Source organism: Sapajus apella, unplaced genomic scaffold (genome assembly GCF_009761245.1).
Source record: "Sapajus apella isolate SASKATOON/1434 unplaced genomic scaffold, GSC_monkey_1.0 scaffold21, whole genome shotgun sequence".
Taxonomy (NCBI): domain Eukaryota; kingdom Metazoa; phylum Chordata; class Mammalia; order Primates; family Cebidae; genus Sapajus; species Sapajus apella.
Window position 1 is genome coordinate 20,637,247 of NW_022436961.1, and position 16,669 is coordinate 20,653,915.

The 16,669-nt window shown below is 36.2% G+C and overlaps 1 protein-coding gene across 19 annotated transcripts in view; it reads left to right on the plus strand.

Moving 5' to 3' along the window:
• The window catches only part of PCM1 (pericentriolar material 1), a 115,883-nt gene that overhangs the window by 26,288 nt on the left and 72,926 nt on the right, over window positions 1-16,669 (plus strand). For all 19 annotated transcript variants that reach the window (XM_032287977.1, XM_032287982.1, XM_032287983.1 and 16 more), the window contains 4 exons: window positions 4,761-4,938; window positions 5,101-5,190; window positions 7,882-7,988; window positions 10,802-11,018. In XM_032287977.1, the coding sequence (XP_032143868.1) occupies window positions 4,761-4,938; window positions 5,101-5,190; window positions 7,882-7,988; window positions 10,802-11,018 (592 nt within the window). The remainder of the gene's footprint in view (window positions 1-4,760; window positions 4,939-5,100; window positions 5,191-7,881; window positions 7,989-10,801; window positions 11,019-16,669) is intronic.

The following is a 16,669-nucleotide window of genomic DNA, read 5'->3' on the forward strand; positions in this document are numbered from 1 at the left end:
TGTTAACAAAGGTTTCGAAATGTAATTCCCTTTTTTTAAAATTGCGGGCACAATTAGTAACATGTTCTTAAACCTTGACTCTGAGTCAGTTACCCTTTGTTTCTGTTACTTGTGTTTATAAATTTAGATGGGGCAGGGTGCAGTGGCTCACACCTGTAATCCTAGCATTTTGGGAGGCGGAGGCGGGTGGATCACCTGAGGTCACAGGGCTTCGGAACCAGCCTGACCAACGTGGCAGAACCCCATCTCTACTAAAAATACAAAAATTAGCCAGCATGGTGGCGCACATCTGTAATCCCACCTACTCAGGAGGCTGAGGCAGGAGAATTGCTTGAACCCAGGAGGCAGAGGTTGCAGTGAGCCAGGATCGTGCCACTGCACTGCAGCATGGGTGATAGAGTGAGATTACATTAAAAAAAAATAATAAATAAATTTAGATGGTACTCTTTAATACTGGATTTTTTGGTTTATATTTTTGTTGTTTTTGGAAACTCCTTTCATTCGCTTTTTAAAAAAAATCCAGTTGACTTGGTTGCTACTGTTTTTGCTGGGTTTTTTTGCAGTGTTTCTTTTAAATGGTTTTAAAATTTTCCATGATTTGTTTGCATAATGGCATTCTAGTTAGATTTAAATACAACTATTTGTAGGTCCACTTTTTGAGTTTGAATAAAAGTATTTATAAAAGTGCTCATATCTGTTGGCAAGATCAAAGTACTATTTTAGTAATTGAGTGTAGGTAAGACTAATTTTGTATGTTTTATTACTGGTTTATTACCTAGGATTACACTTTCCCATTTTGTAGCTATTTTATGGGGGTTTTTTTGGGGGGGGGGAGGGGGTGTCTGTGGCTGTTTATAAATGATAAAACTTAACCTCTCCCAGCACTTTGGGAGACCAAGGCGGACGGAACACGAGGTCAAGAGATCGAGACCATCCTGGCCAACATGGTGAAACCCCATCTCTGCTAAAAAAGTACAAAAATTAGCTGGGCGTGGTAGTGCGCATCTGTAGTCCCAGCTACTCGGGAGGCTGAGGCAGGAAAATTGCTTGAACCCAGAAGGCAGAGATTGCAGGGAGCCGAGATCACGTCACTGCACTCCAGCCTGGTGCCTGGTGACAGAGCAAGACAGTCTCAAAAAAATTTAACCTGTAGATATTTTGGCAGTTTTTTATTGTTTATTTTTTCTGGTTCCTACAAAAATTTGAGAACACGGTTTGAAATTAGTTACGGGAATTGCCCCAGTTCAACAGAAGAGTAAATAAAGTAGCTGATTAGTTTAAAAACTAGTAGCATTGGAGAAAAGCAATTAAATAATAGATAACATTTGGAATTTTGTTTTTCTGCTTTAATCCTTCTGAATCGTGATGAGCAAAATTTAAGAGTTAATAGTTACTACGCTGTCCGCTAATTCTTTTTTTCCTAAGGTATTACATATAATTTAAAAACCACTTTTCTGTTTTTATGTTTCTTTGAATAGTATCCTTATAAATAAATATTACACTTTCTTGCATTCACTTCTTGGAGTTTATTCCAGTTTGACTTTCTTTAATTTCATTTCTTAAAGGCTATCTGATTATTGTTTTGTTGATACTCCATTTGCAAGATCATTTTAATTTCTTCAGGAAAAAAACCTTAATTCCCACCACCTGTGTTTATTTTTTCTCTATTATGCAGGAACTGTCATTCTCACCACCCCACCCCCATTTCCTCCAAAGAATCTTTTCAAAATGTAGTACTGTATTTTAGGATAGTGGAAAACACAGTTGAGGTCTTACATGAGAATCCGGAGTTGAAAGCAACCTTGAGACTTACACATGATATGAAATGATTGATATTCTAGAGCTGCCTACCAAGGACACATTCAACTTTATGAAATATTTCAAGACGTGATGACATCTTGCATAATTTTACAAAAGACAGCCTCTATGAGTAGCCATGCCCTCATTGTTTTCCTATCCTCATTACCTCCTCATTTAATCTCACCTCTTGAAATTTATAGGCTTTCTTTGTACCATGTACCTTTGTTTTACCATTATTTTCATCATTGCTAGTTACTTCATTTGAGCTTGCCCTATCTTCCAAACCAGCTATGCTGCTTCAGACATGGTGTCTTTCACTTTTGTGTTTAGAATCCAGGCACATAATTTGGAGCAGACAGTATGACATGAAGAATGCTAGAGCCTAAGAACCTGATTTCTCATAACTGTGACATTGGATAAGTCACAGCTTTATCTTCTCTGGGCATATAGTTCCTCACCCTTCACATGAAGGAAGTGAAGTACATAAGTATCTGAAGCTGTAAAAATACATTTGGATCCATGAATTTACTAGGGGATCCTCAGTTGAGTAGAGGAAATGAAGATTGAGTGTTCTCTGAAGTGGGACTATTACATATATGCAACTCAAGATTTGATGCCTAAGTTATTTTTTTAATCTGTAAACTAAAATTCTAGTTGGTGAAAGTGACTCAAAGTTCAAATAAAAATATGTGTTTAATAGAAAAAAAACAAAAGTATGTGTTTGAAGAATGAATATACACCTAGCATCCTTTTTGGATTTCTATTCTAGGTGCCTTCTTTGTGTGTTCTTACTTCTACCTTGATATATCTTTTTATTTTCTCATCTTCTCATTGTGTATATTTGGTCATAGGCTCTACTCCCATCCATTGGCTCAGTTTTTCTGAGCATCAGTCTGAAATGTTATTTATATGAATGTGAAGGTTATTAAGTAGTAGTAATACTTCACAAATTTTGAAAATTGTTGAGAATTCAATTTTGGATTAGTGAAAAATTTGAAGATAATTGTGTTTAATAGCTTAGAATTCTTTATAATAAGGTTATCATAGTTTTGTAACTAATAAGGATTAAGGAACTTAAAAGTATGTTTTTCTTATTTGCATATTTTTTCTCCTAATTATAATTTATAATATTTTAAACGAGTATTTAATCAACCTGGAGAAATTTTCTTTAGTCATTCCATTGATACCTGTGCCTATTTGGTTTGACTTTACATTTTACCATTGACTTTGATGAAATCATTGTAAAATTATTTTTGCTGCATCCTGAGAGGGCTAACTGTTGATAATTATCTCTATCCTTCAAAGTTTTGGGTTTTTTTTTTTTTCCTGAAAAAGGAAACTGTCTGAAAATAAGCCAGACTAGGATGAATTTCCACGGAAATGGATGTAAATATTTACAAGATAACTTCCGTTACAGGAGAGAATTGAATAAACAGTACTTAATTGTTAAAAGTTTCAGTTTATTAGAGGTTCAAGACTACAGAAAAACCTCTAATAAATATTGGCTGACCAAGATCCAGGTAGGCTGTTTCTTTCCCATGCTCAGGAAGTCAAGAGACAGTCTAGGATAAATATGACACTGACCATGTATAGTTTACATGAAATAATGTAATTATATTTTACTTCCTATTTGATCATAACTTTGTTGAATATTTAACTCTCTGCCATATACTTACTTGTTTACTTATTAATTTTATTGATTTCCAAGTCAGTGTAAAATATTATCACAATTACTCATGCTTATTCACAATACTGATGAGTTCTATTTGGGGAGATAAAGATATTTTTATATAGTAATGATAAAGGATGTCGTTCAGAAGGGAGTTTCTCTTGAGCCCATCTCTATGCTCCATAATTTCTCTAGGAATCAAATGTGCCTAGGAAGGTGTAGACCAGTGCATTTACTATCAAAAGACATTTTTGAAATTCTTTGCTCTCCTTAGTATTTATTTAAAATTTACATAAAAGCAATGCAAATTTAAAATTGACCTAGTGAAACAAGGATGGAATATTTTATGTAAATATTAGGTAAAATTATTGAACTTTTAAAACATTTTTTAAACGGCAAATCAGTGATGAAAAATAAAGTTAGAGTACACATTTCAGTGTATAATTTAGCCTGTAATATGTTGTTTCCAGGTTGTATTTAAATTTGTGCCTGCTTTGCTTTTCCATTTTCTTTTTGGGTTACATTTTGAATAGTTTGAAGATTAACACTTAAAACTTTATCATTTTTGTAAGTGGCACTTATTTAATTCATCCCTCTGCTTTTAGACTAGTTGATAACCTCCTAGCATTTTGGGGGAATTTGGAAGTATTTACTTCCATTTTATGTCATCAGACTTGACTGAATGAACATAATTTAAGAGGAAAATAATGATGCCTTTGATACAGAATATAAAATTTTTTGTTTCTTTATATGTCTGATAATGTGATGCAGTTAAAATCTTTTTACATAAGATTATCAAATAAAAAATATATTTTTAAAATTTCAGTCCTTTGTTAGAAATAGTAGGCTTGCCTGCTTTCTAGGTTTTGTTGTTGTTTATAAATATTACTTCAAGTCTTTTTTAAAAAAGACTTTCAGATCATTAATCCAGCATAATGTGCTCCTACTTTAGGGGCTTAGATTCTTTCAGGTGTGGGGGGGTGTGTGTGTCCCTCTTGGCCTTTCTGTTTTATGTTTTGTATGTCTTTTGCTTTTGCTTTTGTTCATTCCTATTTCTGCTAAGCCATTGCTTATAGCTTTTTACTGTGAAATTGCCTAGCTCTTAAGTGGCAGGCTATATCTCTGTGTCACCGTTCTATTCTTATTCTTTTTCCTTCATGTCTACTAAAACTATATCTAGGGTTGTATATTTAATAATTTGTTACTGATGTATGTACTTTGCTATTGATAGTTGAAACAGCAACATGGATTTTAATACTCAGTTACAGGTATTGTTGGTCTAATTTTCCAGGCCAGAGATCCTCAGCAGGAGCCTATGGAAGAGATAGAAAATTTGAAGAAACAACATGATTTATTAAAAAGAATGTTACAACAGCAGGAGCAACTGAGAGCTCTACAGGGACGGCAGGCTGCACTACTAGCTCTGCAACATAAAGCAGAACAAGCTATTGCAGTGATGGATGATTCTGGTATGTCACAGTCTGAGAATATTCTTTTTATAAGGAAGACTCATACATAATTGTATTGCAGAGTGGATGCTGATTATTATATCATCACATCTTGATTGTTGTCTAGTTTAGAAACCTATATATGAGGCTTATGCTTTCCTATGCTTTTCTCTGGTTATGAAGAAAAGATTGCAGGGACAACTGCTGGCCGTCATATTATATCGTGCAGACAGCCAGATCGCTATCCTTTTCATCAGAAAATACCCTTAAGAGGTAAAAGAGACAGCCTATAGTTCTGTTTTTGTACATCAGATTGATAAGGCTCGCGATACATTTATTTCCCTTTTTTCTATTTCTTTAAACGAGGGTTGTCATTTTTTGCTTGTCTCCCAAGAAAGAGTTAAAACCTTAAATGAGGTAGTGAATACATTTATAAAGCATCTTTAGCATTCAAGTTAGTAGTAGGTGTTATTTTAATTAGATATCCAGTTGTATATACTAGCTCCTTAGAACTATATTTATAGTCCATACATTCTTCCTAAGACTCAGAAATTTTCTTCCTCCCTCCTTCATAGCCATGTGTGATCTAGATGAAATTGTATTGAATTTATTAGTATTGAGTCTTTGTAAGTTTATCATCACTTTCAAACATAAGAGTTTTAGTTTCTCATTAAATAGGAAAAAAAAGATGATTACTTATAAACAACAAAACTAAGTTATATTTTCTAGTAGTCTATCCCCACCATCCCCTTCTAAAAATAATTTCTCTTCTTTGAGCACTGTTTTGTGGGTGAGTTTAGGTTCTTACTGAAGCTACCCTGTTGTGAATCAGTTTATTTTGCTGTCCAAATCTAGCCCACTAGCTCAACTGTTTAATCCCTGTTATACCTAGTTTAAGTTTTCATTTTCATAAAGAATGTTATCATTTTCAAATAACTTACTCTTTTGGAATAATTATATAGCTGTATATCGTACTGTATATAGTAATAATTACAAAGATTTTTGTTCCCATTTTTCCCTTGTAAAATTTAAAGTACGATTAGCTTTTATATTTATATTTAAGAAATACATAATTTAGGAAAAAGTAATTAAAATATTTTAACATAATGACTAAATACTAGTTTGACTAACCTTTTAAATATTTTTCAAGTTTGGAATATCAGATTTAAAAACTTGTAAGTAATGTAACCTCTGATATTTACATTACTGTCTTTGCATAATCTCTTTTGATCATCAGAGATTTCTAGGTTAGTCAGAGCTTTAATTCTTATAGAGAAGGAATTCTACAGAGTTTGTGACTTGCCTAGATTTATATAGAATTTTAGCAAGATCACATTTTTTGAATTTCTACTTCAGGGGTTTTATTTCTGTTTCTGAATATGAACTTTTTAAAGTAAGCAGATAATTTGTTTTTTAAAAATACACTGCATCAGATAATAGAAGTATAATGCACATGAGTTTGAATTTATTTCGTACTATTTCAAAAAGAATTTTAGCTTAGTAATTTTAAAACCAGTTTACTCTTGTGTTTATGAGATTTTGCAGGGTAGTACTAATGAAAAGCCACAATTAAAGTATTTAATCTGGTATATGAGAAGATCCTACCTTGGGATAATTATGTTACTTCAAAAAGTGTCCCTTTCACCATTTAACTAGCAATTTACATATGTTGTCAGTACTGTAATTACTTTCTTTTCAGCGTAGAGTTTTGACTAGATACGTACGATTCCATATAGCTTTGAAATTCTCAGTGGAAAAAAGCTAGCATTTTCCTTGAAAACAGAAGCAATTTATAACCAATTTCCTTTTTTTCCTTTTTTTTTTTTTTTTTTTTTTTTTTTGAGACAAGGTCTTGCCCTGTCACCCAGGCTGGAATACAGTGGCGTGATCTTGGCTCATTGCAGCCTCCACCTCTCTGGCTCAAGTACTCCCCTCACCTAAGCCTCCTGAATAGCTGGGACTACAGGTGTGCAGCACCACTCCAGGCTAATTTTTGTAGTTTTGTAGAGGTGTGCAGCACCACGCCAGGCTAATTTTTGTAGTTTTGTAGAGACGGGGTCTGTGTTGCCCTGGCTGGTCTTGAACCCCTCCTCTCAAGTGATCTGCCTGCCTCACCCTCCAAAAGTGCTGGGATTACAGGCGTGAGACACTGCACCTGGCCACCAGTCTCTCTTTTTTGAGTTGGAGAGTTAGAAGTGAAGGTATGGATGGGTTTATTTGTTGGTAGAACAGTAACTCTTACGAAAATTGTCACAAAACTGCTTTATGAATATGGGGGCATGTTTTTTAGTTTAAGAAGATAAAAACCACAGTCTTTTAGTATGACTTGTATCACAAACAGCCACTTTGCTAAATTACCCATTTTACTGTAGGAGTCAGCAAACTGGTCAGCTGGCTTTAATTCAGTACCTGAAATAAAGTTTTAGGGAACACAGCCATGCCCATTTGTTTACATTGTCTACAGTTGCTTTTACCCTGTAACAGCAGAGTTGGGTGGTTGAAACAAAAACTGTATTTCCCACAAAGCCTAACATATTTACTGTTTGAATCTTTAAGAAAGTATGCCAGCCTCTCTATCAGAGCATTGATTCTATTCGAGAACATAGAGATTGAAACCTGTCAGAATCAGCTGTGCTTTTTTGCACTATCACTTTACCTTCTACTCCCCACTGACCTTAGAAAGACCTGCTCCTCTGAGTCACTGTTATTAATTGGGATGTAATAGTATCGCTCCTGTACATTGAGACAGAAAAAGATGAACCACTTTGCTAGAGTTGTGTGACCATCCCTTTATTTTTAGGTTAGATGGAGACTTTTAATAAAATGATTATTGGCAGATAGATATGAGTGTTAACTAGTTTCAAGTTACTTAGGTGTTTTAAATTTTTAAAAAATTTTTAGTTTCTCAGAGATTAAAAAAGGTGTTTTATTTATATTAATTAATAGTTATTAATTTCTTTCCAGTTGCAGAGACTGCAGGCAGCTTATCTGGCGTCAGTATCACATCTGAACTAAATGAAGAATTGAATGATTTAATTCAGCGTTTTCACAATCAGCTTCGAGATTCTCAGGTAACCTAATTGTTTCAGTGTAGTTGAGTATAAAAATCACATTAATTAAAACAGTGGTTCTGAAACTTGAGTGAGCATACATATCATCTGTCATGATTGTTGAGCAGTGTGGGTTTCCGGTTAGTGCGGTCCCCCCAACTTCCAAAATTATGTTTCATGGATTTGGGGTGGGCTTCTCCATGTTTGAGTCCAGTGCTGGTGGTCTGGGGACTATTCATTGAGAATCACTAAGTTAAAGGAGAATTTACTTTGAAGTAATCAGTGAAGTTTTTCCTTTGTATGCTACTGGGTGGCATATTTTTTTTCCTCCAAAAGACTTAATGGTCACAACCATTAAGACTTTGATTTAAATCTGTGTCCTTTGACCAGATTTATGAGATTCCATGTAGCCATGGGATTCTCATTTGAAGGAATATTTTGCTAAAAATTTTAAGAAAGTTCTTAATTTGTGAATTAATGTTGTAATTTGATGCACTTTGTTAGTGAGACGAGCAAATTTTCAATATGTGGGCCTTTGGTAAGAAAGGATGAATTAATGCCTGTCCACTGGAAGTAAGTGTGATTGAAGATGCAGTGTCTCGTCTTCTTGCTGACCAAGTGAAAATGAGAGAATATGATGCAAGCACGTAGAAGAATTATATAGCAGTACCTAGTAAATTTTTTCTGGTAGACCCATGGCCTACTTTAGAGAAACTCTCACATGTTTGCGAGAAGATGGATATAAGAATATTCATGGCAGCTCTGTGTTAATAGCAAAAAACCAGAAACAGCCCAAATGTCCATGAACAGAAAAATGGGTTAATGAATTCTGATATAGACATAGAGTGAAATTCTTTACAGGAGTTACAGTTAAAAAGCCGTGGCTAATGAATGAAAACTTTAAGAAGGACACGACTCAACTTATTTTTTAAAAAGTCTGCGTTTTAAATTTATGTATACATAGTATTTGAAAATATAAAAATATGTATGAGAATGGTAGATATCCTATTCCAGGTTGTGGTGACCTTTGCAATGGGTAATAACATTGTAAAGGGTACAAATAGTTAAATTTGGTTTAGTTAAATTTGTAATGTTATATTTGATGCAAATACGGGAAAATGTTGAATTTGACTAAGCATAATGGGAGGTATTCATTATATGCTTTCCTAAGCCTTAGTGGATTCTTGCAATGTTTCATAACTAAAAAAAAAAAAAAAAAGAGGGCCGGGAGGTGGTTTATGCCTGTAATCCCAGCATTTTGGGAGACCGAGGCAGGAGTTTGAGACCCATCTGGCCAACATGGTGAAACCCCATCTCTATTAAAAATGCAAAAATTAGCTGGGTGTTGTGGCGCACACCTGTAATCTCAGCTGCTCAGGAGGCTGAGGCAGGAGAATTGCTTGAATCCAGGAGGTGGAAGTTGCAGTGAGCTGAGATCATGCCACTGCACTCTAGCCTGGGCCACAGAGTAAGACTTTGTCTCAAAAAAAAAAAAAGGAACATGAGAGAGAAGTGATTGGAAAAATTGCTGGGTTAAGAAGTTAAAGTTTACAGTGGTAGTTCTAGAAAGAAGGCAAGAGAAAGAATGAGATTTTGAAGCTTTATTTTATGTAATGTGTCATTTTATTACTTTTGATTCAAGTGATGATGTTCAGTGAATCCACGACCCTGTGTGCTTATGTGTCTGTAAAACCACATAGAGTCAGCTCTCAGTATTTGTGGGTTCCACATCTGTAGATTTAACCAACCATGAATCAACAATATTTTGGGGGGAAAAATAACACTACAACAATTTTATTTTATTTTATTTTTTATTTTTTATTTATTTTTTTTTTTTGAGACGGAGTTTCACTCTTGCTACCCAGGCTGGAGTGCAATGGCGCGATCTCGCCTCACCGCAATCTCCGCCTCCTGGGTTCAGGCAATTCTCCTGCCTCAGCCTCCTGAGTAGCTGGGATTACAGGCACGCACCACCATGCCCAGCTTAATTTTTTGTATTTTTAGTAGAGACGGGGTTTCACCATGTTGACCAGGATGGTCTCGATCTCTTGACCTCGTGATCCACCCGCCTCGGCCTCCCAAAGTGCTGGGATTACAGGCTTGAGCCACCGCGCCCGGCCAACAATTTTTAAATGCAAATTAAATATAACAACTATTTACATAACATTTACATTGTATTAGGTAGTATACGTAATCTAGAGATGATTTAACATATATGGGAGGATGTGTGTAGACTATATGTAAATACTACACCATTTTATATAAGAGATTTGGGTATTATCTATCGTTTGTTTTAGGTGTCCTGGGGATCCTTGAACCAATCCCTCAGCGATACTGAGGGATGACTTCATATATTGATAATGGCGGCCTGGCATGGTGGCTCATGCCTGTAATCCCAGCACTTTCGGAGGCCAAGCCAGTGGATCACCTGAGGTCAGGAGTTCGAGATCAGCCTGACCAACTTAGTGAAACACCTCTCTACTAAAAATACAAAAATTAGCTGGGCATGGTGGCAGGCTCCTATATTCCAAGCTATTCGGAAGGCTGAGGCAGGAGAATCGCTTGAACCCAGGAGGTGGAGGTTGCAGTGAGCTGAAATTGCATCATTGCACTCCAGCCTGGATGACAAGAGCAGGATTCCATCTTAAAAAAAATAGTGGCATATCAGGAAACCATATTTAATTTGGGAATAGGAAGGGTATATGCTTACCTACTAGCACAACCTAGCAAATATTTGTCTCTCTTTATAAAGAATATTTATGCATTTAAAAAATGAGAATGCATTTAATTGCCTTAGTCTTAATTCTTCTTCTCTTTTTTTGTTTTTTAATAAGCCTCCAGCTGTTCCAGACAATAGAAGACAGGCAGAAAGTCTTTCATTAACTAGGGAGGTTTCCCAGAGCAGGAATCCATCAGCTTCAGAACGTTTACCTGATGAGAAAGTCCAACTTTTTAGCAAAATGAGAGTGCTACAGGAAAAGAAACAAAAAATGGACAAATTGCTTGGAGAACTTCATACACTTCGAGATCAGCATCTGAACAATTCATCATGTGAGTAAATCTGGTTCAGCAGTATTAGGTGTAAGACACAGAAATATATATACTGTCGTATAATAGTTAAATTTAGTATTTGATGAATGCACACATAGTTCCTCAAAAATATTTGTAGAGACTATAAAGACTTGCATGTGAAAATTTTTAAGTCACAAGCCAATACATGACAAAAGCCAAATAGATGGTAAATAAGTTTTATAATTCAGAAAACGGAAGGAATAGTTAGACCTTCAAAAACTGTTAGGATTTTAATAAGTGAAAGGTAGGAGAGAAGGTAACTATTTGATACTTGGATATTATAATACTATGTTTTTAAACATATTCAAAATTTTCCCATAAAGAAAAATTAATACAATTAGTATTTTGATATAAAAACCCAAAACTATTGAAAGAGTGTTTATTTAAAAAAAACTGTGAAAAATTTGTATATATGGTTTAGTATAGAGAGTCCACAACTTCTAACTCCTTGTCTTGTATTCATTATTTTATTTTATTTTACTTTAGGTTTTAGGGTACACGTGCAGGTCATGCAGGATTGTTGTATAGGTGCATACATAACCAGGTGGTTTGCTACCTCTATTTCCTCTTCATCTATATCTGGCATTTCTCCCCATGTTATCCCTCCCAACCCTCCCCACCCCCAGCTGTCCCTCCCCTACCTCCACCCCACTCCGCCCCCGGTGTGTGATGCTCCTCTCCCGGAGTCCACATGTTCTCATTATTCAACACCCGCCTGTGAGTGAGAACATGTGGTGTTTGGTTTTCTGTTCTTGTGTCAGTTTGTTGAGAATGATGGTTTCCAGATTCATCCAAGTCCCTACTAAGGACACAAATTCATAGCTTTTTATGGCTGCGTTGTATTCCATGGTGTGTATGTGCCACATTTTCTTTGTCCAGTCTATCATTGCTGGGCATTTGGGTTGGTTCCAGGTCTTTGCTGTTGTACACAGGGCTGCAATGAACATACGTGTGCATGTGTCTTTACAATAGAACAATTTATAGTCCTTTGGGTATATACCCAGTAATGGGATTGCTGGGCCAAATGGAATTGCTATTTCTAGATCCTTGAGAAATCACCACACTGTCTTCCACAATGGTTGAATTAATTTACATTCCCACCAACAGTGTAAAAGTGTTCCTATTTTTGCACATTTTCTCCAGTATTTGTTGGTTCCACATTTTTTAATGACTGCCATTCTAACTGGTGTGAGATGTGGTTTTGATTTGCATTTCTCTAATGACCAGTGATTATGAACATTTTTTCATATGTTTGTTGGCCTCATATATGTCTTATTTTGAGAAGTGTCTGTTCATATCCTATGCCCACTTTTGAATGAGTTTGCTTTTTTCTTGTAAATCTGTTTTAGTTCTTTTTGGATTCTGGATATTAGCCCTTTGTGAGATGGGTAGATTGCAAAATTTTTTTCCCATTCTGTTGGTTGTCAGTTCGCTCTAATGATTGTTTCTTTCCTGTACAGAAGCTCTGAAATTTAATTAGATCCCATTTGTCTATCTTGGCTTTTGTTGTCATTGCTTTTGGTGTTTTAGTCATGAAGTCCTTGCCCATGCCTATGTCCTGGAGTTTTGCCTATGTTTTCTTCTAGAGTTTTTATGGTGTTAGGTTTTATGTTTAAATCTTTAATCCATCTGGAGTTAATTTTAGTGTAAGGTGACAAGAAAAGGTCCAGTTTCTGCTTTCTGCACATTGCTAGCCAGTTTTCGCAGCACTGTTTATTTAACATGGAGTCCTTTCCCCATTGCTTGTTTCTGTCAGATTTGTCCAAGATCAGATGGTTTTAGATGTGTGGTGTTGCTTCCAAGGCCTCTGTTCTGTTCCATTGGTCTATGTCTCTGTTTTGGTACTAGTACCATACTATTTTAATTACTGTTGCCTTGTAGTATAGTTTGAAGTCTGGCAGTGTAATACCTCTGGCTTTGTTTTTTTTGCTTAGGATGGTCTTGGCTATGTGGGCTCTCTTGTGGTTCCATATGAAGTTTAAGGTGTTTTTTTCCAGTTCTGTGAAGAAGGTGATTGATAGCTTGATGGGGATAGCATTGAATCTATAAATTACTTTGGGCAGTATGGCCATTTTCATGATACTGATTCTTCCTAACCATGAGCATGGAATGTTTCTCCATCTGTTTGTGTCCTCTCTTATTTGGCTGAGCAGTGGTTTGTAATTCTCCCTGAAAAGTTCATTTACATCCTTTGTTTGTTGTAGTCCTAGATATTTTATCCTCTTTATAGTAATTGTGAATGGGAGTTCACTCTTGATTTGGCTCTCTTTAAGCCTGTTACTGGTGTATAGGAATGCTTGTGATTTCTGCACATTAATTTTGTATCCTGAGACTTGGCTGAAGTTGCTTATCAGTTTGAGAAAATTTTGGGCTGAGACGATGGTGTCTTCTAGATATACAATCAGGTCATCTGCAAATAGAGACAGTTTGACTTCCTCCTTTCCTAATTGAATACCCTTTATTTCTTTTTCTTGCCTCATTACCCTGGCTAGAACTTCCAATACTATACTGAATAGAAGTGGTGAGAGAGGGCATCCTTGTCTAGTGCCAGATTTCAAAGGGAATGCTTCCAGCTTTTGCCCGTTCAGTATGATATTGGCTGTGGGTTTGTCATAAATAGCTTTTATTGTTTTATGATAAATTCTGTCAATACCTAGTTTATTGAGAGTTTTTAGCATGAAGCGCTGTTGAATTTTGTCGAAGGCCTTCTCTGCATCTATTGAGATAATCATGTGGTTTTTGTCGTTGGTTCTGTTTATAGACTTGCGTATGTTGAACCAGCCTTGCATCCCTGGGATGACGCCTACTTGATCATGATGAATAAGCTTTTTGATATGCTGTTGCAATGGGTTTGCCAGTATTTTATTGAAGATTTTTGCGTCAGTGTTCATCATGGATTATTGGCCTGAAGTTTTCTTTTTTAGTTGAGTCTCTGCCTGGTTTTGGTATCAGGATGATATTGGTCTCATAGAATGAGTTAGGGAGGATTCCCCCTTTTTGTATTGTTTGGTATAGTTTCAGAAGGAATGGAACCAGCTCCTCTTTGTATGTCTGGTAGAATTCGGCTGTGAACCCATCTGGACCTGGACTTTTTTTGGTTGGTAGCCTATTACTGCTTCAACTTCAGCCCTTGTTATTGGTCTATTTAGGGTTTCAACTTCTTCCTGGTTTAGTCTTGGTAGAGTGCAAAGGTCCAAGAATTTATCCATTTCTTCCAGGTTTACTGGTTTAAGTACATAGAGCTGTTTGTAGTAATCTTTGATGGTAGTTTGTATTTCTGCGGAATCACTGGTGATACCCCTTTATTGTTTTTTATTGCATCTATTTGATTCTTCCCTCTTTTTTATTAATCTGACTAGTGGTCTATTTTGTTCATCTTTTCAAAAAACCAGCTCCTGGATTTATTGATTTTTTTGAAGGGTTTTTTTTTTTTTGTGTCTATCTCCTTCAGTTCAGCTCTGATCTTAGTTATTTCTTGTTTTCTGCTAGCTTTTGAGTTTTTTTAATCTTGCTCCTCTAGCTCTTTTGAGTTTGATGATAGGGTGTTGATTTTAGATCATTCCTTGTTTCTCACTTGGGCATTTACTGCTATAAATTTCCCTCTCGACACTGCTTTAAAGGTATCCCAGAGATTCTGGTAAGTTGTGTCTTCATTCTGATTGGTTTCGAAGAACATCTTTATTTCTGCTTTCATTTCATTGTTTATCCAGTTGACACTAAGAAGCAAGTTGTTCAGTTTCCAAGCTGTTATGCAGATTTGAGTGAGTCTTTTAATCCTGAGTCCTATCTGATTGCAATGTGGTCTGATAGACTCTTCGTTATGATTTCCGTTCTTCTGCATTTGCTAAGGAGTGGTTTGCTTCCAATTATGTGGTCAATTTTAGAGTAAGTGTGATGTGGTGCGGAGAAGAATGTATATTCTGTGGATTTTTGGGTGGAGTGTTCTGTATATGTCTATTACGTCCACTTGGTCCAGCTCTGCATTCAAGTCATGGATGTCTTGTTAACTCTCTGTCTCGTTGATATGTCTAATATTGACATTGTAGTGTTGAAGTCTCCCACTATTATTGTGTGGGAGTCTAAATCTCCTTTTAGGTCATTAAGAACTTGCTTTATGTATCTGGGTGCTCCTGTGTTGGGTGCGTATATATTTAGGATAGTTAGCTCTTCTTGTTGGATTGATCCTTTTACTGTTATGTAATGCCCTTCTTTGTCTCTTTTGACCTTTGTTGGTTTGAAGTCCATTTTATCAGAGACTAGGATTGAAAGCCCTGCTTTGTTTTGTTGTCCATTTGCTTGGTAAATCTTCCATCCCGTTATTTTGAGTTTGTGTGTCTTTGTAAGTGACATGGGTTTCCTTGAATACAGCACACCGATAGGTCTTGACTTTTTATCCAGTTTGCCAGTCTGTACCTTTTGATTGGGGCATTTAGGCTGTTTACATTGAATTTTAATACTGTTATGTTTGAATTTGGTCCTGCCATTTTGTTACTGGCTGGTTTTCTTACCCGTTAGTTGACTCAGTTTCTTCATTGCATTTTTGGTCTTTGCCATTTGGTGTGCTTTTGCAGTGGCTGGTACTTGTTTCTTTCAATGTTTAGTGTTTCGTTCAGGAGCTCTTGTAAGGCAGGTCTAATGGCAACGAAATCTCTCAGTAATTGCTTGTCTGTAAAGGATTTTATTTCTCCTTATGAAGCTTAGTTTGGCTGAATATGAGATTCTGGGTTGAAAGTTCTTTTCTTTAAGGATGTTGAATATTGGTCCCCACTCTCTTCTGGCTTGTAGGGTTTCTTCCGAGAGATCCACTGTGAGTCTGATGGGCTTCCCTTTGTGGTTGACATGACCTTTCTCTCTTGCTGCCCTTAGCATTTTTTCCTTCATTTCAACCCTGGTGAATCTGACGATTATGTGCCTTGGGGTTACTCTTCTTGAGGAATATTTTTGAGGAGTTATCTGTATTTCTTGGATTTCAATGTTGGACTGCCTTGCTAGGCTGGGGAAGTTCTCCTGGATGATATCCTGGAGCGTGTTTTCCAGCTTGGATTCATTCTCCCTGTCACATTTAGGTACACTGATCAAGCATAGTTTGGGTCTTTTCACATAATCCCATATTTCTTGGAGGCTTTCTTCACTTGTTTTTACTCTTTTTCTGTTGTCTTGCCTTCTCTTTTTTGTTTCATTGAATTGATCTTCAATCTCTGATATCCTTTCTTCTGCTTGATCAATTTGGCCATTAAAACTTGTGTTTCCTTCACATAGTTCTCTTGCTGTGTTTTTCAGCTCCATCAAGTTGTTTATGTTCTTCTCTAAGCTGGTTATTCTAGTTAGCATTTCGTCTAACCTTTTTTCAAAGGTTTTTAGTTTCATTGCATTGGATTAGACTGTGTTCCTTTAGCTCAGAAACGTTTGTTATTACCCACCTTCTGAAGCCTGTTTCTGTCAGTTCATTGTACTGTCTCTCAGTCCTGTTGTGTTCCTGTGTTGATGAGGAGTTGTGATCCCTTGAAGGAAAAGAGGCTTTCTGGTCTTTGATGGTTTCATCTTTTTTGCACTGGTTTTTCCCCATCTTCGTGGATTTACCTGGCTCTGATCTCAGGGAGCTGCTTGATGAGGTCACTTGTCTGTCTGTG